Source organism: Poecilia formosa, unplaced genomic scaffold, assembly GCF_000485575.1.
Source record: "Poecilia formosa unplaced genomic scaffold, Poecilia_formosa-5.1.2 Scaffold45, whole genome shotgun sequence".
Classification (NCBI taxonomy): Eukaryota; Metazoa; Chordata; class Actinopteri; order Cyprinodontiformes; family Poeciliidae; genus Poecilia; species Poecilia formosa.
Genome location: NW_006799984.1, coordinates 484141 through 507249, shown reverse-complemented (window position 1 = coordinate 507249; position 23109 = coordinate 484141). Strand labels below are relative to the sequence as shown.

The 23109-nt window shown below is 39.8% G+C and overlaps 1 protein-coding gene across 1 annotated transcript in view; it reads right to left on the bottom strand.

Moving 5' to 3' along the window:
• The window catches only part of LOC103138026 (receptor-type tyrosine-protein phosphatase N2-like), a 57624-nt gene extending 39647 nt beyond the window's left edge, over positions 1–17977 (bottom strand). Inside the window, exons 1-3 of the mRNA XM_016671454.1 lie at positions 17951–17977; positions 15250–15333; positions 9637–9849 (exon numbers count right to left, since the gene is read on the bottom strand). Of these exons, the coding sequence (XP_016526940.1) occupies positions 9637–9849; positions 15250–15333; positions 17951–17977 (324 nt within the window). The remainder of the gene's footprint in view (positions 1–9636; positions 9850–15249; positions 15334–17950) is intronic.
• Positions 17978–23109: the final 5132 nt, after the last annotated feature.

The following is a 23109-nucleotide window of genomic DNA, read 5'->3' as shown; positions in this document are numbered from 1 at the left end:
ATTACATGAATAAGGGTGAAGTTTTAGGAGTCAAATGCAGCTTCATTATGGAATGAGTAAAACATACAGTAACACTTTATTTGTCAGTCAGTCAGAAACATGTCAAACATGTCAGAAACATGACGAATACTTAGAGCAGTTGTCATGAAGTGTCATTTGGTAAATAATGACACTTTAAATGCAAAGTTTAATTAAAATGTGCATTAAAAGTGCCGTAATGTATCAAATGAGATGTCATGACAACAGTCATAAACATTCATGAAGGCTTCTTCATGTTCATAACAGATGTTATGTCATGTTTATGACGGTGTCATGTCGTATGCACGCCTCTTCAAACAAAGTGTTACCAAACACACTCCTTGTAACTATCTGAAACATGACACCATTTATGTAGAAGCACTTTGGTGGAGCTTCAGATCATAATCAGTAAGAACCACTCATTTACTAATTATACCTTCAGAAAACTGTATTTGACTCCAGACTGACATGGAAATAAAAGCTGAACCTGTCACACTGGCACAGGCTCTGTAACGTCTTCCACAGATCCATAAATCACAGAGCTCCACCTGCAAGGACAGCAGCTACTGCAGGACAGCAGAGCCAATCTCCGTGGGAATCTGTGTCTCCTAATGAGGGAGATGCTGATGATTAACCGACAGCGCGTCTGACTGACAGCAGAGGTAATGTGAGAGGGCCTTCATTAGTCCGTATCAGATCTAACGGATGTTCTCGCAGGTCGGCAGGCTGACACTGATCTATGGGCTCGGACAAGGACTCATAAACGCGTTCAGATTATTAAAGCACCTGGGTTTAGGGGTTATGGCTGGAAGGCAGGTGAAAACAGGCTGGCGCGGGACACAAGGCTGTTATTCCAGTAAATAAAATACGACTTTAAATCTGAGATGAGGAACTAAGATTGCATTTTAAAACCTTTCCTCATCATTTAATAAATGTCTAAACATCTCCAGCTATAAATGTCTTAAATATTCCAACAGGAAGTATTTTTAAAGGATTATTTCTACATATCCAACCGTTTTGTTTCCTTACATTTGACTTTTTGCAATTCACAAAATGAGAACAGAGTAAAGTTCTGACTGATTGCTGCAGACTTAATGGATTTCTCAGATTTAGTCGTGAGTCTCTGCTTACTGATCCACAGAGCTGTTCGTTTGGACGAGTAAATCATCTTATCTCATAACAAAAGCCCTTTCAATCAATATTCTGAATCAAATGATTCATGCACGAAACAATTAACCATGTGATAGCACCATTAATGTATGATAAAGCTCTCTAAATGAGAAAATCAGACTGGCTCTCAGTACAACCACACATTTAAAATGATTCTTATCCATCTTGGTTCTGAGTGTTAAACAGAGTCGTTACAAGATTCTGAGCCAACATGCTTTCTAACATACAGAAGAGTCCAATGTGGGATTGGATTTATGAAATGGCTAATTATTTATTGGACTTGTCCTAAAAGTATTTTTTACAGCACTCTTTGGATTATGAATATTAAGTCCAAGGAACTCAACAAACCTTAAAAATTTAGATTTACATTAGAAAAATCTTTTGGAGAAAAAACTACAGACTCAAATATCAGTTTGAACCAAATATTTAAAATCATTGCCAAAGTCTGGAAGTAGTTGCTTCAGATGATATGAAACTGGTTAGAAATCAACAAGGTTCCAGTGTCATGAACTGGAAACCACTGGAACACCAGTATCACTGCCCACAGGAAAACCCTTTTTATATCACAATAGAAACAGGAAGAACAAAAGACCGTGTCTATAGAAACGAGCTGGATTGAAATTTGCAGAAACCAAAAATCTTCTGGAGGTTCAGATGAGACAAACTGCTCAAGGTGTTTGGCCACAGTGACAAGAAGGGAGTTCGTAGGTGTCCAAACCTACAAACCGGCTGTTAAACTGCCAATACCACTACATTACATAAAAATAGAGAAAAGTAAAAATGGAGGACGACCTCAACATTTTTCATCACCACAAATAAACAGCAAAACGGTTCAAATATAGGAATAAACTCAGTGCTCCAAGAGAATAATGACACCGGCTCTGAAACAGATAAACTCACATATGAAGGTTATCTAATGGTCTTTTTAAAACCACAACCTCAACAGTAGCTGTTTTTTTTTTTAATTACCAAGTTTCCATTGAGCAAATTTATTTTCGAAATGTCAAATTGCACAATTATATGGTGAATGGAAACACATCTACTGTTGACAACTTGGTGATGGTCTATAGGAGCAGTCTAAGAAACCAAAAGTTTAAACAAAGTAAGGCGACAGTGACCAAATATCCAGCCAGAAACTCTCTATTGTCTGGAAAAAAAACAAAAAAACATGCAACTAAAAAACATTTAACTACGACTGGAGAGGAAGTGTGAATATACTTTATGATTTACAAATAATTCTTACTAAATATTGATCAAAGATAATTCCTATTTCATCCAAACTTGTGCTCCAGTTTCTATTTTTTCAATTTCCTGAAGTTGTGTTTAATATCATTTAATTAAAACAGTTAAATTAAACCAATAAAAATCCCAAATCAGTTCCCTTCAAGCCCAAGATGAGCTGAGATGGTGAGCTGAGTTAATCAGTCATATTAAATTAATATCTCTTCACTTCAAGTACAGTTTTATAATTAGAAGTTTATCTTGAAATGAGAAATATTTTTCTCCAGTCGATGAACAGACTCAGGGCCGACGTGTTTCACGTGTCAAACTGGTGAGAAAGTGGAAAAAATCTAAAATATACACTGTTCTCCATTTAGACCAGGGGGTTGAAGATGGATCCACCAACATTGATTTTTCATATGTTTAATACAAATCAAATACTGTCTCGATGAATTAGTCTGACTCTCTGGCTGTTGGTTCGGTTTTGTGCCTCCGAGGGAAATCGCAGAACGATCCCAACACACTGAACTTTGCAGCTGCAGCAATTTTTTTTATGATGTAATTAAAGCTGCTTCAAAATGGCTTTCCTCTGAGAGCCAATTAGAGGGCAAAGAGTGAAAAAATGTAAAGAACCTGTATAACCCAGACAGCTTTACAGTGTAAAGAGTGCAAATTTACCACTCTGATGCCTCCAATCTCTGAGCTGCAAGCACACAACCACCAGAACCTTTATTTACACCGTATCGATTCCCACATTTCATCCCACTAATCTCACTGCGTTATGATATGGAGGTCACTCTGCTGAGACTGCTTACAGCTTCTGTTTGTGTTTTTAAGTTTGTGAGTCAGGACCGGCCCGAACAGAAAAGTTTCGTCTGAACCTTAATGTTTCTAATACAGTTTAATACCTTAGAGTAAAACCTAAGTGTGGGTGGACTGAAAGTCGACTGAGCATACGTCTTGATGGTAAAGCGGTGATGAAATTGTCTTTTCCAGGACATTCACGTTGGCCTTTTCAGTCACTGGGATGAATGTGTTGGACGGCTCTTAAATCATTTGCTTTCTGGCAAATCAAAAACGTTGCATCAGCCACTTCAACAACTACATTAAGTTTGACTTTTATAAGATAAATGGATCAATGTTTACAATGATGGATTATTTATCTCTGTCAGGCTTTTCAAATCAGCTTTAAAATAAAATTAAATGAATGAAAATTAATGTGTCTGGAAGGGAGAACAATGTTAAAACCGAAAGTGACTCTCAGATAAAAATGATAATCAGATCTTTTTCTTGGCATAGATAAAAGTGAAAAATAAAAGCTTAAGTCACACTTGAAGGACAGAAGACTTACTTTTTTCAATCACCTTTCGGCTCTGACTGTCAATGACATTGACTATTTTTTACTGATACACAAAACTTTTCTTTTCTTCACTTGAAATCAAAAAATTAACCAGATTCAGTTTATATTTGCTCATAACCAATGTTCTTATTATTTACAGCATTTGTACCTCTGTTAAATGTCTACATAAAATATATAAATTAGAAATTTAGTAGAAATTTATAGTTGGACAACAATGATTTTTTTTAAAATTGTTGTCCAACTTAGTGGCATTAATGACCAAAAAAGATCCATTTCAATAAGCTAAAATATATTTGTTGAATTCCCTTTACACCTTATAAAAACACAACACCTGATAGATTATATCAGACCAATAAAAAACATTTTTAAAACATAAATATTAGCTGAAGGCAACATCTTTTCAAAAGGTTCTTTTCATCTGACAAACAAGCCTCTCAGTTTACTGAGACTCATCTGGACCCGTGAACTAAATACAGCTGGGACATTTTTGTAATTTATGTTTTAGCATTAAAAAATAATCTACCAGAGAGTCCAGTGCTTTTTTCCCTGTGGCATAAATATGACTTTACACAGAATGTTCAAAAGGAGAAAGACAGGAAAACAGTCGCTGGTCTGACTCAACCACAGCTGCAATCAGAGCTAAAATAAAAAGGTTAAGGTTGGATGGTTCAGGTGTGGGGATTAATAGAATCAGAGGTAAAAATACCTGCTCACTTGTTTGAGAACCGGAGCAGTTCTCAGAGAGAAGTAATGCTGCTGCAATAAAAAAATAATTTGTTTTAAGCCTTTTTTTTTTTCTTTTTATCCCATAGTGCCAATGAATGTGGATTGCTGTATTTATTTTCTGGCAACAACAGCAGAGAAATCAATGAAATTCAATTACTCTTGAAGAAAGATGTCGAGAAAGATGACATCTTCAGAGAAAATGTCCATGCAGACCAGAAGAAACGCGTACGCAGCTCCTACAATTAAGCTGAGACAGACTGCTGTATTTGTGTGATCCGCGCCCTTTAGTGCATCTCTGCCTGCAAACATTAAAACATCCCCAACACCTCTTCTTAGAGGCGACAGGCCGGGGACTCTCAGGGGCTGCATGCATCACCATGGGGTGACAGTAGGCGTGTCTCTGCAGCGGGGCAGAAAGGGGGGCTGCCTCTGTTTACATGCTGCTCTGGCCAAAGCAAATTCAGAGGCCTCAGTGTTGGAACTCTGAATAAAAGCACAAACAAATAAAAGGTGGAATAAATATGGCGGAGGCTAAAGGGAAGCCGAAGTGGAAAAAAAAAAAAAGGAAATCCTGCACAGATTTGTGTTTACCCGAGGATTTATTATGTGATAATAAGTAATCTGGCACTACAATGCTTATTTTTTATTTGAGGGTTTTTTTTGTTTTACCTTACTTGACCTGAAGGCTTAACAGCGTTAAACGTTAAACCCTTTCCTAATCTCATGCAGTCTGATATGGTAAATTAGAGCCAACTTCATGTTACAGATAAACTGTCTAAATAGGTTAAGAGTGCTACTTTTACGTTATACTGACATTTTCATGTAAACTTGTTTAATTCTGCAATATGTTTGGCCCAAAGCCACCTCAGTGCTGCCCTCCTGGGGTTGGAGGGTGCAGCTGAATTTTCCTTTTGGTTACAAACAGTGCAGCTTTTTTGAGACTCATTTCTTCTTGTGTAGGACGTTTTTAATCACAGGTTTCCACTCATTACCTATTTATTCTGCATATCCTGGGGTAAGAATGTACCTATGGATGATTAAATGTCACAATATGGAGAAGATGTTCTGATAGGATATCAAACACAAACTGTATGATTAAGATGCGCATGTGGTCATCAAAAGGTCATTTCCTGGGGAAAAAACTGCCGTGTTGAAGATTAGCTTTCTTAAACAATCAGAAAACAACTAGTGAAGGTTGTATGCAGCCAAATCCAACTGGTACATAAAGAAGCATTTAGTTTTATGTGTGGTGCAGACATAAAACTTCTTCTCTCCCATTTCCTGTCTTAATACTGATATGGAAAGCCACTAACTCCTAAAAACAAAACATATTTTCCTCTGCATCATAATTCAAAAGTTGTCGATAAATGAAACTGTTATGTCTGGATGGAAAGCGGTTCATACTAGAACAGAATCAACATGTCTTCTCCAGTTAGTTTCATTTCATTTTATCTAAAATGAATGTTTCATTAAGTCCTAAAGATGCAATCTGAATGTGTGCTACAATTAAAGTTAAAGTACATGTTCATGTTGTCCCGGAGGAGGAAATCATGTTGATTGTAATAATCAGCCACCAGTTGTGTTTGTTCCTCCGTGATCTGACCCCTCAGTCTAAACTAACCGCTCTTCAGATCTGATGCATCTTCCTGCCCTTCTGCGTTCTCTGCTCTGGCAGACTGCTCCAGTATCATGAGCCACTGTAATGGTAATAAAATTGATCAATGTTCTGGTTTTTATTGAGTTGGTTAGGCAATATAAAATAGTTCTCTCATTACAGATCCTTTTAAGTGATTTCATCAGGCTGTAAAGCAAACAGGTTAATGTCAGACTGAGCTCTTCCAGTGGTCATGGTGCCACGGAGTTGTGACGTCATGACGCCTTTTATGCTACAGTTAAATCTTTTATTGTCAATTTAGACTGCATTATTATGAGCTTATGACAGGTCCTTGTATTCAATATCATGACTCTTGCACTTGTTATCCTCAGAAGCACAAACTATGATAAAACAATCAAATGTATCAAAATAAAATATTTTTTATCAATTTTCCTGATAACTTTTGTCATTTTAAATTCTTGGTCTCTGGATTTACGTTAAATCTATACTTCATTCTCCATGTTTTGATTGAAATATTTCCTTCTTTTGTTCGTTATCCTCATTTTCTGAGGTGAGGGTTGGACTATTGAATCAGCTGAGCTACTTTTTCACTGTGACATTGAAATATGGCCCAAATGTTGCAGCTGAATCCAGATTCAGCTCCATTCAGCCATTTTGCAAGATTATATGTACAATATTGTGATGGCAAAATATGTAATATTTACCAAGCTAAGAGTAAAAGTCCCATTAATTTACACTCTGTATGCAAATGAAAAACCAGTTGAATTCATTTTTTCTAAGCTTGGTGTACAAACTTGACATAAGTTGTTTCCTTTACAAATGTGTGCAAAATCTTTTCAGTATTTTGCAATTAAAATGTCAAAAAAACACTATTTTGCAATTTTGGTTAAAGAAGAAATGCACTTAAAGTCATACGTGAATAAGCTTGATCACATGATTAGTCATTAAAAATTACAGATATAAATGAGACATATTCAGAATTCGGCCATGGCGCTCATCTTCCATCAGACATCATGGGAGACGATGGAGTGACTATATATAGATTTCATCTAACAAACAATATTTCTATCTAGTAATGGAAACAATTTTGCTACCAAAACTGAATTATACCAAGAATCTGATTTACACCAAAAAAAGGCATGAATTTAGACAGAAAAGCAAATAATCATCAATAAAACCTTAAATATTGAATGTGTTTGTTTTTTGGAGACCATTGTTAATATTTGCATTTCCTTCTGATGTAGGCGACATCTCTCAATGCATGAAACAATCGGGATAATGTCAGGATAAGATTTTTTTTCATTTCATTCCTTGATAATAATATCTGCTGAAAGAAAAAAGGACTTCAGATGGAAGGTGAGCAGTAGAGATAATCTAAACGTGACACCGGCTCAGTCATGGAGCAGTCCAGAGCCTCAGTGACTGACGGGCTTCATCTACCGACTCTTCGCCAAACGCTCCCATACGCCATGCTGCGTCGACGCCCGTCAATCAACGTCTCCTTTGTCTGCGCCAGCCAATCCCGGTCCGTTTGAGAGACGGGGCGGGGATGAGAGTGGGAGGGGGCGGGGCTGTGGCCAAATACATGGAAGGTGAAGGGGGAGTGAGCAAAGGTACGAAGCGAGGCCTCAAACAAACGGGACACAGGGGCAAGAATGCTTAACATGCAGCCGACTGGGGAGCTGTGTGTGTGTGTGTGTTTGACAGTCAGCATGAAGGAGCTGCAGTAGTAAAGCCTTCAGGCAGCCTGCCACTTTCTGTCTGCTTTAATTGCTTGTAGCCCCAGAGACTGCACACACTTACACACACGCACACACACACGCACACACTTACACACATACAGGATCCAACCCAGGGAACCCCTCCACACCACCGTGCCGACAAAGAGACGAGGTTTACGTGGCTAAGATGGGAGCTGAACAGTGAGGATGACAACGCCAGAACTGAGCGAAGACGAGGGGAGAACAGGATCAACAGAGGGAGCAAAACCCGGCATAACCCTGATTAATTATGACTACACACACAATTTACAGTTATTTCTTTCCACATCAAGTGGAGTTTTGCGAGTAAGTTGTCAAATCCTAACCACAGACCATAATTTTACTGATATTTGTTAGTTCTTTCTTTCTCCTGACAGCTAAGCAACAATTTATCCACAAACAAGCGTCAAACTTCTGTGCTGTCTGACGCAGCATTACAGTTTATTTCAGGAGTTAAAAATCTCTGGAGAAGAGCAGAAAGCGTAGGCACTTACGTGTGGAGGGTGTGTGTGTGTGTGTGTGTGTGTGGGGAGGGGGGCTCATTATAAAATCAATGCTCACAGGACCACTCTCATTTAAAAACATGGCGGGGAAAAGGTCAGCGAGAGCGATGGAAAAAAATCTCAATCTAATTCTTTGCTCAAAAAGCCACTTAATATTGGATTCTGTAAATTAAATTTCACACTCGGCTATTCTGGCCAAAGGATAATTGCAGCCAGCAAACGAGGAGGAATAAAAATAACTGGAGGAGGAAAAAAAAAAACAGAAAACCTGTTGGGTTTGTTTTATTGCTTCAAGCCTTAAGCAGGAAATAATGGCGAGACACAAAATAGCACTCACTTGTTTAAAACGAGAAAATCTTTATCAGCAGCAGCTTCCTGTAGTTCACTCACCAGAAGGTTTAAAGAGAAACTGGAGTCACATATATTAATAATGCAATCATAAACTAATCACACAGAGGTGAAAAAACGGAGCTTTTTCTGACAATTTAAGAAAAAGGGTCCTCACCCTCAGTCTACCAAATTTATTTTTTACATTTCAGCAGGACAGATGTGATGGGCAGAACCTGCTCAGGCTGACCAATCAGAGCCTTTAAATCTAACAGGAAACAGAGGAGAACGTAGCATTCAGCTAGCCACATCAACGGACCATTAGCAGCACAACACTTAAACTTTGATACAGCAAATTCAACAAACCAGCTCAAAGATCAGGCTCAACAAAGTCAAACCCAATATTAAATGTGTGTTTTTTATGTTTAAAGCTAAGTGTCAATAAGTTACTGTGTGATAAAAATCTGCCATTTTTCATTAAGCGTATGTTTTTTTCCCCCGTTTTTATTAAATTAACTAAAACTTAAAACTGTAATTTTTCCAGTCTGTTAATGTGCCACAGTTTGTTTTATTAGTTTTTGTTTTGACTTCACCAGTTTAAATTTAGGTCTGTAATTGTGATTTTACTGGTTATGAGCATGTCTGTGTGAGTTTCAGTCAATTTCTTAATTTCCTGTTTGACTCAAAACTAATTTTTTGTCTTTTATGTTTACTATTCATTGCATTAGTTGAAATAAGAGTTTACACAAATATGATATGCTCCTAGAAAGCTCACTTTTTTTAACTTAATTTTGAAAATGATGAAATAAAATGATGCCTTTGTTTGAATACATTAGCATAGAAAAGATTTTAAAAAGACTCTGCATGCAACACAAAACATATAAAATATTTAAAGCTTTTCTTTTTGGATCCAGAGGAGGCAGTGACACCTCCTACCTGATAGGTGGCAGTAGCATCGCCGCCACTGTCTGTGCCCAGATTGGTGAGCTTCTCCTTGAGCTTGTGGTGGGAGCGATGGCGAAGGCAGTAGACCACGGTGGAGGCCAGCAGCACGCCGACGATGCAGAGGATGGACACAACGGTGAGGACGAGGAACTTGGTGGATTCTCCCTGGCTGTACTTGGTGGGGATCTGCTTGATCTGGCTTCCCTGTTGGCCACCAAACACACAAAAGAGTTCACAACATTTCTCTTTATTTTAGTTTTTATCTGCGGCTCATTGTGTAGCTCAATGAGGCGTGGCACAGCTAACACTGTAAAAAAAAAAGTACCTTAATTAAAGCTGAGAAAATGAAATTTCACCACTCTGGTTTATTAAAAACTTTCATGTTTTACCTAAAGGAAAAAAAAAACCCAATTACAAATATATTGCAGATTGTTGATTAATACTGAATGCACATTTGAACTTCCCAGGATGAGCAATAGTCAGTTATTTTAAATATTATGGAAAAAATGATGACGTAGTTTCCTCGAGTGGAAGAATCAGGAAGTTGTTGCATGAAACAAAAACCCTGAAATCAGGCACTGAGCAGAGAGGAGAAATGATAAAATCTGAATTCAGATCAGTTTTATTCGTTCAATCGGCCATTTCACAATAAGAGACACATTTTGCTTTTTATAAAACCTGTATTTCAAATCACATTTCATCCATTTCAGTCTTAATTTAACCACTTGGTTTAATTTAATAGTCAGACTCAAATGATTAGAGTTGTATAATTGGCATGTTCTTCATTATGCTCTTTTTAAGGTAATTGAACCATTTTGTCAGGCTTTTTTACTATTTTTTGTTAATGTTCATGTTTTAAACAATCTAAAATTAGATAGAATATTGCATTATTAACCAATAGCAAGGGTTCAATTAACAGATTAAAAAACATAATAAATGAAAAGATTTTAGGAATGATAAACGGTTTTTACTCTCAAAGCTCATGCAACCCAACAGGAGAACAAAACACTGAAAAATACAATTAAAACATCCAAAAAAAGAAATGTTTTATTTTTAAAAAATACATAAATAAAAGGCATCATCAGCTATTCCATTTGTGCTCTTAACAGAGAACCTGGAGATTTTCTTTCATATAAAAATCGGTTCATCCGTTACAGCAAAGCGAGATTTATAGTTGTACAGTGATGTAAAAGCTGCATGCTGAGTGAAATATGTGTAAACGAATTCATTGAAGTACTCTGAATAAAATATTACTGAGAGAAAGCATGAAAACCACAGTTCTACTCAGAGTTAGAACCCTGCATGAAATGTAATGAATGACTGCTCTGAATGGGCCTCAACTGTTAAAATTCGCTCATATTGAATCCATTTTCTTTACAAAAAAAAAAAAAGGCCTTCGGTTGTGTCCAGATAAACAGAGCGTGTCATAAATGCTTTTGCCTCTGTAAGCGTACAGTAAGAGTTCTGATTCATCCGCCCTGTTAGAAACTGTGTGACGGAGGTTGTTACTGGCGCATGAAAACACACAAGCTTTCAGGTGATTTTCCTGATCAGTCAGACAAGAGGAGCTAATCTGGGGATACATCTGGCAGCGTGTGGGATGGGAACAACCCTGCAGGCTGCCGGATCGTCACTGCATGCTGCTTCATAGCCCCGGATTAAAGCATCTGCAAACACAGGCCAAAAAAACCCCAAAACCCAACAAGGTAATCTGCGTGAAATGCATTAAGAGCATGAAGCTATTTTTGATACTAATGATTCTCCCCTCAAGGAGGAAATTTACAAATAATTTTGCAAGATAAAAACAGCTTCTTCCACTATCTTTAAGGCAAAGCGTTGCATTTAATAAACCCTGAGTTAATCCACAGGTACATCTGAGCAGAATGTGGGATTCTCCGCCGACCTCGGCTGCAATCTAACTCAACGCGTGAGAACCGGCTCCCTGAGCAAACAACTGGAGATTAAAGAACGTCCTTCCAGTCCACTCTGCCGCCCCAGATAACACAATGAACACAAGGCGTGCGATAAAAGCCTGCTCCGCTTCACCAGTGTATAAGAAGAAAAGAAAACGGCTGCAATAATTTGAGAAAGAGGAAGAGAGTCTTTATTGAACTCCTAATTAAGTGCTGCAGTTCCAAACTGCTGCTTGCTGTTCATTTTCTGACATAATGGGGGCCTGTTGCATTTCTTTTTTTTTACCTGACAAACTAAGAGTTAACAAAAGCCAACATAATTCCCCATTATTACATGCAGCGCAACAATGTTGGCAACAAAGACAGAGGCAAGAACCAACAGGAGGAGAGCTGCAAATTGCACTGCCAATTACAAGCCTGACAAAGACTGTTCAATAGAAATCAATAGCAGAAACGGCTCGTCCCTTTCTGGAAACGCAATTCTTTACCCCCTTCGGGTTTTTTTTTTTTTTTTTCTGGGAAAATTTTGTTTGCAATGCTGGGTCTCTTCACATCTGAGAAAAGCAGCAGGTTCTCACTCGAGTTTAAGAGAAGAACCGAGGGGGGTGAAAAAAACCCCTGTCCCTCAGTAGTGGAGGTCACAGAGATTAGGTGAGGAGCAGCGTGGTGAGTTAATGGAATGGAGGCTTTGAGAGCAGAGCGGTGAGGAGGAGAGGGGAGGGGAGCGGTCCTCCTGAATCCCTCCTGCCCGCCTGTCAGCACAGAGGAACTCCGGGAAGACGGGGAAAAAAGGAGCGCCGCACACAAATCGGGAATTCTTGTGAGGTTTCAGGGTGCCACTCCCCCTGCCTCCCTTCCTTAACACCGTCGCCACCATCAACACTCGATAATTCTCCGCCCGACCCCCCTCTATGATTGCATTCATTTGCTGCTGCATTCAGCACCTCATAAAGAGCGGCTGCAGAATGGGGGGCCAGCGGTTAGCGCACAGCTCCGCTTGGCCGCGATGTGACGATCCGCAAAAGAGCGAGCGCTTTCTAAGAACAAACCTGATGGAAGTGCATCAATCTGCTTCAAACATAATGCAGGCAGGATAATTACATCACACCTCTGTGGCTGCACATATTAATCCAGACATCTGTAGGAGCAGAAGGAACCGATTGTGTCTATTTCAGTTTCTTTTCATTAATGTGGTTTTAATGTAAAAGATTGCAGCAGGAGTAGCAGCCATTAAGGAGGCCTGATGAGGAGAAGTGGCTGAGCAGCAGTCTGGAAGTGTTGTGGGCTTGGCACGGCCATTAATAATGAATTATTGCTGATCCCACACGCTTCCAGCGGAGTACTGTTTGGTTAAATGTATTATTTTTTTATTTTCTTCACACACACCCCACCCCCTTCTCAAACCCACAATACCGCGGATCAAATAACTTCATTTGTCATTTTCCTCCCCGAGTCGTCTCATTGTTTTGTCAAATGAAGTTTCATGGCGAGCCATCGCGCCTTGCTCGGCGAGTAATGGCCCATAATTCAGAGCTCTAACTGTAACAGCTCAGTCATCTTTCACGGGACAGATGCCGGCATTTCCAACACACACTTCCCCCTCTTCCTCCTCCTCCTCTTCCTCCTCTGGTCTCTTTATCATGGCTGCCTAGCATGTCTGTCTATTGATTCAAACAAATGTTGCTTGACCCCACCTGCTTAAACAAGTTTGGCTGCAGTTGTTAGTAGCAGCAGCAAAGGAGGGAAGCCGTGTGTGTCTGGAGCCACTCTGCAGGCGCTAAGGAGGAAAACGGAGCAAAAAATATTAGCAATCAAATGTTTTCTCCAGATGGGAGGTGGAACACTGATGCATGCATATGCATGCATCAAACCGTGCAGCCTCCTGTGTGATGTGCAGCTCCAGGCGAGTATGTTAATACCCTCTATCTCTGTCTACATGTGCTATCTATAGTGCGCTATATGTGTCGAATAATAAGAGGTTATCAGCTCGGCGCTGCAGCTTTGTGGCCTTTCGCTGTTATCCCTCCTGTGGCTCAACACTTTCACTCAAATTACATTTCACACGAGCTCAATGGGGAGAGCTAGGAGTGTCAACGTGAAGCCAAACCAAATTTTATTCACACTCATTCAAGTAAAAAGAGGAAAAAACTCAAATATCATTTTTATGTTTGTGTTTATTAAAACACCAAAACATTTATTAATTTTTTGGTGTTAATTTTTTGGTCCGGGGGTTTGGAAATGAAGCAGGAACACCAACACCCCAAAAAGCAACAAACTGAAGGGACTTCCACCCCCTGCCACCCATCTGCTCTCACAAAATTCATTGTACTTGCAAATCTTTTGGTTTCGCAAACAATTTGCCAGAAGAATCTGTGGATCACACTGAGTGCGCAATTTCGCAAAGCCTCAGCGTAGCCCACCGAGGATGAAGTCTGCCTGTCTGCACTGAATCTGATGGATTTACCTTCTTTTTGAGCAAACACAGCGACCAGCTAAAGACAGAACACGCTGAACTTGACGAGATAAATCTGAGATTTTACTTCTCATTAAACTATCAGCGTTAGCTGCACTGATAGTGACGTAATTAGCATCTTTTGATGCTCTTATGGTTGTTAAAAAACTTAAATCGTAGTGCAGAAATTTGTAAAGTAAGATTAAACGTGGCGTTATTTTAAGATGTCAAGATGTGCTGAATTAATAGTGTTAGGGTAGTTGATGTGTGTGTGTGTGTGTGTGTGCGTGTGTGTAAATAGGGTGTGGATTAGCCCGGCTCCCATAGACAAAAGGCAGATGGATTTGCACGGCTTTGGCTTATTCAGAATGAGTTAAAGAAAGGGGGAAAAGCGAAGGGGGAAAAGCGAAGGGGTCAGCGGGGTCGCAGCAGACGGCTATTGTCTTCCTCTGTGATGACTTGCTGGAGGAAACAAAGATCTGTCTCTCATCTCTGATTCATCCTGGGCATTTGCAAAAGTTCAGCTCGGTGTTAACGGAACCTCTCAGCAAACAGAAACACAGCAACTCCACAAGCTGGCGGGACTTCACACACCCTTCCTCACCAGATGCATGCACACACACGCAGGGTCCCTAAACATGTCACGTTCCACAGCAAACTGATTCATATCCCACACTGATCATCAAACTCAAAGTTCACTTTAAATTCATCCTTAAATTTAAAAAAGCCTATAAGACATTAAAGCGGTGTGCTGTGAACGCATTTCTGCGAGGCGCCAACCTGCAGACAGACTGGGATGCTCTTCCAGGATGACATTAAAAATGATTTCAATGTCGCACATCCTGCGGTGCAAAGCGGCAGATCCAGAAAATGAAAACAGCAGCAAATCCCATTAAAGTGACTGTTATTACAGCGTTACGGTGAGATGCAGCTGCGTGAAATCCCCGAGCCGGGGAGCCATCAGTCAGCCAGCGCCTCAACTCTGAGGATACTCCCAGCTCACCTTTTACACAAATATACACTGTTTCAATCATTTACACGCAAATAAATGGACAAGAAATGATGGAAAAGACATGGCTTGTAATGTAAATATAGGAAAATAATAAGGAACACTCCTCAGCCCGACACTGGACTGATTTCCTCAGATTTCACACAGACTTTTAGGGAAGAGACATTTACAGCTGCAGATGAAAATTCAGCATTTACATGTAAAAACATATGAAGTGAAACGAATCCTACCAAAAATCCATGATGAGAGATGGAGTGGAAACCTTCTCCTGCTCCTATTTCCCATTCAACTCTGGGTCCACAGACAGCACCTCGCTAGCGGCAGAGGAGGAGGAGGAGCAGGGGAGAGCGAGAGGGAGCTGGAGAGAGATTTATCTCCTCCCATCATCCTTTCTACCTCATTTGAAGACGAACAAAAAAAAAAAAATGGAAAAGAAAGTTCCCGGGTTCCTCCTTTTCCTTCTCTACGCCATCTCAACTGGAAAAATTAAAACGAGGAAAGATGCGGATTCTCTGTTTTGCTCCTAGATGAGGTTAAGTACATGTTTGGAAAGTGATGAAGATTTGCAGGCGGCAGCATCCAGCGATTCCACATGGACGACTGAGACGCTTTTTATTTTTTTTTACTTCCAGAGAAAGAGAGAGAGGCTACAAAGTGCTCCATGGGGCTCCTCCTTATATTTCTCCCATCCCTCCCTCCATTCCCTGCCTGTCTACAGCACATGTCACCTCCCCTCGTTGCCATGGCGACGGCTCCACATGTTGCCGACAGGAGGTGAGAGGAAGAGGAGTTCAGGGGGAAAAAAAAGGGTAAAGAGAGGGGTGTCTGAGGGAAAAAAAGAAAAGAAAGTACACAGACAGATAAAAAAGAAGGATGAACAGAAAATACGAGGGAATTTTATCAAAATATTACTAATTTATTTTCCTTTTTTGTAACACAGTTATTCTGTAGATTGATAGAAATCAATCTACAGAATAACAAATGGGGAAATAAATAGAAAAATGAATGTTCTGTTATCTGAACCTTCATCTGAGAAATCAGCTGAGGACTGAAATCTGAAGGTTTTAAGGCTCAGTTGGCCAATCAGAAAGTCAAAAGTCAGATTATTTTCCAGGCAGTGAATGCATCATGCAAAACAGCCACCAGGTTGTCTTTAAAAATCCTGTTCTTTTCCTATTTTCTGCATCAGTGAGGTGAAGTCAGAGGAGATACTTAGAAGGAAACTGTGTTGTGGCACATTGAGACATGCCAGCTGTTAGACAGTGAGAGAGAGCAAGACTTTCAGCAGATAACTGGAAGGCCCAATAGAAGCTTGATAAATCTGAGTTTATATCATAAAACTTATTGAATTTATGACAAGCTTCTGTAATCTCAGAGTGACGATGACAATCTAGATCTGAGGTGACAGAAATGTGATCAGGTTAATGTTTTCCTAATGATAACCAAGTAACTCAATAACCGCCTAAAATATCAACTATAATCAATTAGTCTTTGTTTTCAGTGAAATAGTTTAACAGCAACTACTTCTGCTGAGTTTTTTTATTTTATTTTAAAGCTCTTTATGAACTAAAATCATAATCAGTGGGTCAATATTTTACAATAATTGAGAACCTGAAAGCCAACAAAAAATTATTTCATACTTAAAAGAAACAAAGTCAAGATTTAGCTGAGAGCAACTAAGTTCACTCAGTTGCATTGATGATAAAAGTGGTAAAAGTTGTCAGATGTAGCTTCCATAGACGTCTCCGTCAATTTGTTAGCTACATTGTCACAAGTTTTCATCTTGGCAACTAAAATATGAAAGACTAACTGTGTCACTCGCTTTTACAACAACAAAAAACTTAGTCAATGCTTCTAAATATTTATTCTTCTTCACATACTGAATGTTTGTAAAACATAAAAAAGCATGAAAGTAGATGGAAACATGGCAATTAAAAAAAAGAAAAAAAAAATCACTGTTCTGTAGAACGACCAAAAAGCTGCACATGTTGCTGTTTCCAAGTATAATTAGCTTGTTGTGCCGATGCCAACAAGACGCCGGTGTCTCCTCTGATAGCTGAATTATGAATTTATCTCATGTAACTGTTTACATCAGTCGTCATGATTTTTAATGGCTTATCTCTTGAACATTCATATTTTAATTACATTTCTTGTTTAATGAAATCACCGCAATAGCAAAATTGTGTTTTTTGACATTAGCAGAATATCGTAAACGTTTAGCGCACATTTGTAATGCGACACTGACAGAATCCTTATATTTGTCTCTCTTTGCATTCGCAGCTCATAATTCCTTCAAAGAGACAGATTACTGCCACAAACTCGGGATTTTTACCTAAAATGTCGCCACAGTTAGTCAAGATGGCGCCATTAACCTACATCTCGATCGGTACATGTGTTTGTTATTTTGTTGACCAAGAGAAACAACTGAAAGGTTGTCATGTTTCAGAGGTGACCGGTGTATGACCTCACATACAAACACCACCCTGAAGCCTGTGTAATTTAAATAGGTTAATTAGTAGATGCTGAGGCTGCAAAGCAGCCAACGGAAGGCTTCCAGCTGCAGCAAATAGTGGCGGACAATTCATAAACCGAGTCAGGAACAGGCTGCAGTCGGTCTGTTCGTGCAAATGCATGAGACAAATAGGTGTTTACATGTTTGCTTTTTATGCATGGATTTCAGGCATATTTGTATACAGTGGGTTTTTTTTTCTGTTTGTTGGCTGTGAGTGCGCGCAGGCTGACAACTCCCATCTCACCAGTGTTTGCAGTTCAGCTTGGAGGAGAAAGGAAAGAGGCGAAGAAGAAGAAAAAAAGATGCTGCCTAATGCAGCTGACAAGGTCCTTCCTTGTTAGTGTGTGTGCAGCTCTGAGAAGGGTTCTTCAGTTTATCTTTCTATTCAACCCGCTCAACACACCCCACTGCTCCCCCACCCCCAGCTCCTTCACAGAGACCCCCATGCAACCTTTTGTCCCCCTTGGCGACAGCTGGAGGTGGCAGGCGGCGAAGACCCTCAACTAGACTCAGTGTGCCGGGGTAAGAGGTGGAGGGGGTGGAGGGCGTTCGTTTTGTGATTGGTGATTTGGGAGGGGGCCGGGCCTTTCAGTTTATATCAAGCCCAAGCCACCCCCCACCACTTCTCTCGACCTCCACCTGCTTAACTCTCACTGCCTCCAACGCTAACTAATGGAGCTGGAAGAAAAATGTTCGGCGGTTTGAGCGCCAACACTTCCTTTCTTTCTCTCTTTCTTTGAGTAGGAAGAAAAAAAATATTTAAAGCTTTTATTCACTGCAGCCACACGGCCCCAGCAACCCAACTGCCAGATGTACCTGATCTGTCTGCATGCTTAACAGCTTTAGTAAAAGAAAATGTTTAATTACCTTGTCCGCTCGTTTCTATCACAGCTTCAGCAAAATCTGAATACATCTCTGAAATATCAACCAATTTTTTTTATTTTCCGCCATCAAGATCAGAAATAGGACAATACGAGGGTAAAACACCAGGATTTTCCTGACCCTCATGGCCTACTGCCTGGTATAGCACTGATGTCAGGGTTTTTATTTAATGTTCTTTATGTAATACAGACTGTCTATTTCATTATACATTTACTTTGACTATAACCTACATAAAATTTGGATTGTGTAAAGTAAAGCTCTTTTTACAGCCCTAAAGTATTTCTTACCATTTCTAAATGTTAACGTAAACCAACAAACTCCCTAAAGAAAACCAAGGCTGATGACTGCACTGCAAAAACACTAAATCTCACCAAGTACCTTTTGTCTAGTTTCTAGTGCAATAAGATATTTCTTACAAGTCACTTTTAGCAAAGAATTGGGGCTTGTTCTAAGTAGATATTTCCTTAATTTGAACAAAAAGTACTGGTTGCACTGGCAATTGTTTTCACTTAAAGCAAGAACGTTTTCCCAGTGGAACCAGTACTCTTTGATTTGAAAAGATTTTTTTTGGCTCTGCAGTAATCAAACACTTTTTTAGTTCCTGGCCAGCTTCACCGGTTTGAAGGTTACTGCTGTAATTCAGACATTTTCACTACACCTCATCCTCAGGAGTCAGATAGACGAAGTTACATTTGGAATTTACTTTAGTTTGAGCTGTTAAACCATACCCATAATAATTCATATTGTTCGATAAAGAAATATGTCTTCACAACAAAATGGGCTCATAGATCCAAATGTTTAGCACCACAAGCAAACGATTTCTGTATAATGCAATTTACTGGAGAAAATCCCCTGCAAAGCTGCAAACCCAAGACCTAGTAAAACTACAAACATGGGTATGGTAGCAGTTATAGGGGGAAGGGCCGATTTAGGGAGCTTTCAACTATTTCTTTGAAATAAATCAATGATCAAGCAACAGCAGACCTTAGACATGTTGCCTGTTGTGTTTCTGCGCAGAACAACACGAGAAGGCCATTTAAAATTTAGCTGTACTTTTCTTTGTATGTCAAAACATCTTTCATTGTTTTGTAAGAGCTCTTCACTTTGAAGAGTTTTGAAAATCTAAAGCCTTTTTCATTGTCTCACAGGGTTGGATATGTTAAATGTTCCTGTTTCAAGGACTGTTTGTGCAATCAATGGTCACAGTTTTTACTAAACTGAATTAGGTTTACTTTAAAAAAGAAACGTAAGGTCATGAACACTGAGCTAGATAATAACTGGTTTAAAACACCTCTGCCTTAAGATCCTGAGCACATACTTTGAACAGTGTGGATGTGAATAGAAGGATAGTTTTGCAAGGAGGAGGAGCGCATTGTGTGAAATAGAGATTCAAAAAATTGGACTGCAGAGTTTTGCTCTCATCCTGAATCAAAACCAAAACTGTAACGTTGTTTTCATGAAGGTACAGTATGGAGCAAAAATCTTGAACAATTCTTTTTTTGTTTTGTTTTGTTTCCCGTCATTTTAACTGAAAAAGGTTTTCTGAAAAGAATGGTTTCTAATCTCAACGGATTGACCGCTGACATTGAAAACTTGACACAAACTGCATGAATTGAATTTTTAAATTGTACTCTGACTGTAATTACATATACAGAGATGGAAGATTTCAGACTCAAGGTCTCCACATAAAACGCTTGATAAACGTCACACACCTCACTCTTGTGAAAACAGTCAGGTCTGCCCCATTGTTCAGACGCTTCCAGAACAATACAGGCATAATCTCTGCAGTCAGATCCGTCACATGGCGACAACATCAGAGGCCATCATCGGTTGGAAACTCACAAACAGCCTGCGTTGTGCTCAAACGGTTACTGACGGAGACCAAATAAAAGACTCACTCTCCTTTTTCTACCAAAATGACAGCTCATTCAGCTCAGGACCACCAAACTGTTGTCCTTTGTGTGTTGCGAGATATTTGGGATTCCTGCGACCCACCGCGCTGCCCCTCGCTCTCATTGTTGACGAGGATGGCACCCAAGACAAAAGAGCCATCATCCGGATTATACGGTAGCCCCACCGCCCTGATGCCCCCTGGGACATGAGTCTGTAACGTACAGTAGCCAAGCATAACATCTGGTCTGACTGACAAACTGACACAGACTGTTTTATTTTATAGACTGTGAAAGTTGTGCAGCCTAACCGCAAAGTGATGAGGAAAAAGAACTTGTTACTTTGCAAATGATATCTCCAATTTATTTATTTTTTTGCTTTTAATATCAAAAAGTAACATTGTTTTATGACAGACATATTCCTATACGGCAAAATATTTATCTCCTGTTTGTAAAACACAGTTAAAATATAAGTTGTAGAAATTTGGTGTCTAAAATATGAAAATGTCAACTCTCAAATGGCTTTTTAATTGCAGTGTTCTTCCCACTTATCACACCTGACATGAATGTGTAAAAGGCCTTGAAATTAATTCATTTTACAAAAAGTGNTCCACCCCCTGCCACCCATCTGCTCTCACAAAATTCATTGTACTTGCAAATCTTTTGGTTTCGCAAACAATTTGCCAGAAGAATCTGTGGATCACACTGAGTGCGCAATTTCGCAAAGCCTCAGCGTAGCCCACCGAGGATGAAGTCTGCCTGTCTGCACTGAATCTGATGGATTTACCTTCTTTTTGAGCAAACACAGCGACCAGCTAAAGACAGAACACGCTGAACTTGACGAGATAAATCTGAGATTTTACTTCTCATTAAACTATCAGCGTTAGCTGCACTGATAGTGACGTAATTAGCATCTTTTGATGCTCTTATGGTTGTTAAAAAACTTAAATCGTAGTGCAGAAATTTGTAAAGTAAGATTAAACGTGGCGTTATTTTAAGATGTCAAGATGTGCTGAATTAATAGTGTTAGGGTAGTTGATGTGTGTGTGTGTGTGTGTGTGCGTGTGTGTAAATAGGGTGTGGATTAGCCCGGCTCCCATAGACAAAAGGCAGATGGATTTGCACGGCTTTGGCTTATTCAGAATGAGTTAAAGAAAGGGGGAAAAGCGAAGGGGGAAAAGCGAAGGGGTCAGCGGGGTCGCAGCAGACGGCTATTGTCTTCCTCTGTGATGACTTGCTGGAGGAAACAAAGATCTGTCTCTCATCTCTGATTCATCCTGGGCATTTGCAAAAGTTCAGCTCGGTGTTAACGGAACCTCTCAGCAAACAGAAACACAGCAACTCCACAAGCTGGCGGGACTTCACACACCCTTCCTCACCAGATGCATGCACACACACGCAGGGTCCCTAAACATGTCACGTTCCACAGCAAACTGATTCATATCCCACACTGATCATCAAACTCAAAGTTCACTTTAAATTCATCCTTAAATTTAAAAAAGCCTATAAGACATTAAAGCGGTGTGCTGTGAACGCATTTCTGCGAGGCGCCAACCTGCAGACAGACTGGGATGCTCTTCCAGGATGACATTAAAAATGATTTGAATGTCGCACATCCTGCGGTGCAAAGCGGCAGATCCAGAAAATGAAAACAGCAGCAAATCCCATTAAAGTGACTGTTATTACAACGTTACGGTGAGATGCAGCTGCGTGAAATCCCCGAGCCGGGGAGCCATCAGTCAGCCAGCGCCTCAACTCTGAGGATACTCCCAGCTCACCTTTTACACAAATATACACTGTTTCAATCATTTACACGCAAATAAATGGACAAGAAATGATGGAAAAGACATGGCTTGTAATGTAAATATAGGAAAATAATAAGGAACACTCCTCAGCCCGACACTGGACTGATTTCCTCAGATTTCACACAGACTTTTAGGGAAGAGACATTTACAGCTGCAGATGAAAATTCAGCATTTACATGTAAAAACATATGAAGTGAAACGAATCCTACCAAAAATCCATGATGAGAGATGGAGTGGAAACCTTCTCCTGCTCCTATTTCCCATTCAACTCTGGGTCCACAGACAGCACCTCGCTAGCGGCAGAGGAGGAGGAGGAGCAGGGGAGAGCGAGAGGGAGCTGGAGAGAGATTTATCTCCTCCCATCATCCTTTCTACCTCATTTGAAGACGAACAAAAAAAAAAAAATGGAAAAGAAAGTTCCCGGGTTCCTCCTTTTCCTTCTCTACGCCATCTCAACTGGAAAAATTAAAACGAGGAAAGATGCGGATTCTCTGTTTTGCTCCTAGATGAGGTTAAGTACATGTTTGGAAAGTGATGAAGATTTGCAGGCGGCAGCATCCAGCGATTCCACTTGGACGACTGAGACGCTTTTTATTTTTTTTTACTTCCAGAGAAAGAGAGAGAGGCTACAAAGTGCTCCATGGGGCTCCTCCTTATATTTCTCCCATCCCTCCCTCCATTCCCTGCCTGTCTACAGCACATGTCACCTCCCCTCGTTGCCATGGCGACGGCTCCACATGTTGCCGACAGGAGGTGAGAGGAAGAGGAGTTCAGGGGGAAAAAAAAGGGTAAAGAGAGGGGTGTCTGAGGGAAAAAAAGAAAAGAAAGTACACAGACAGATAAAAAAGAAGGATGAACAGAAAATACGAGGGAATTTTATCAAAATATTACTAATTTATTTTCCTTTTTTGTAACACAGTTATTCTGTAGATTGATAGAAATCAATCTACAGAATAACAAATGGGGAAATAAATAGAAAAATGAATGTTCTGTTATCTGAAC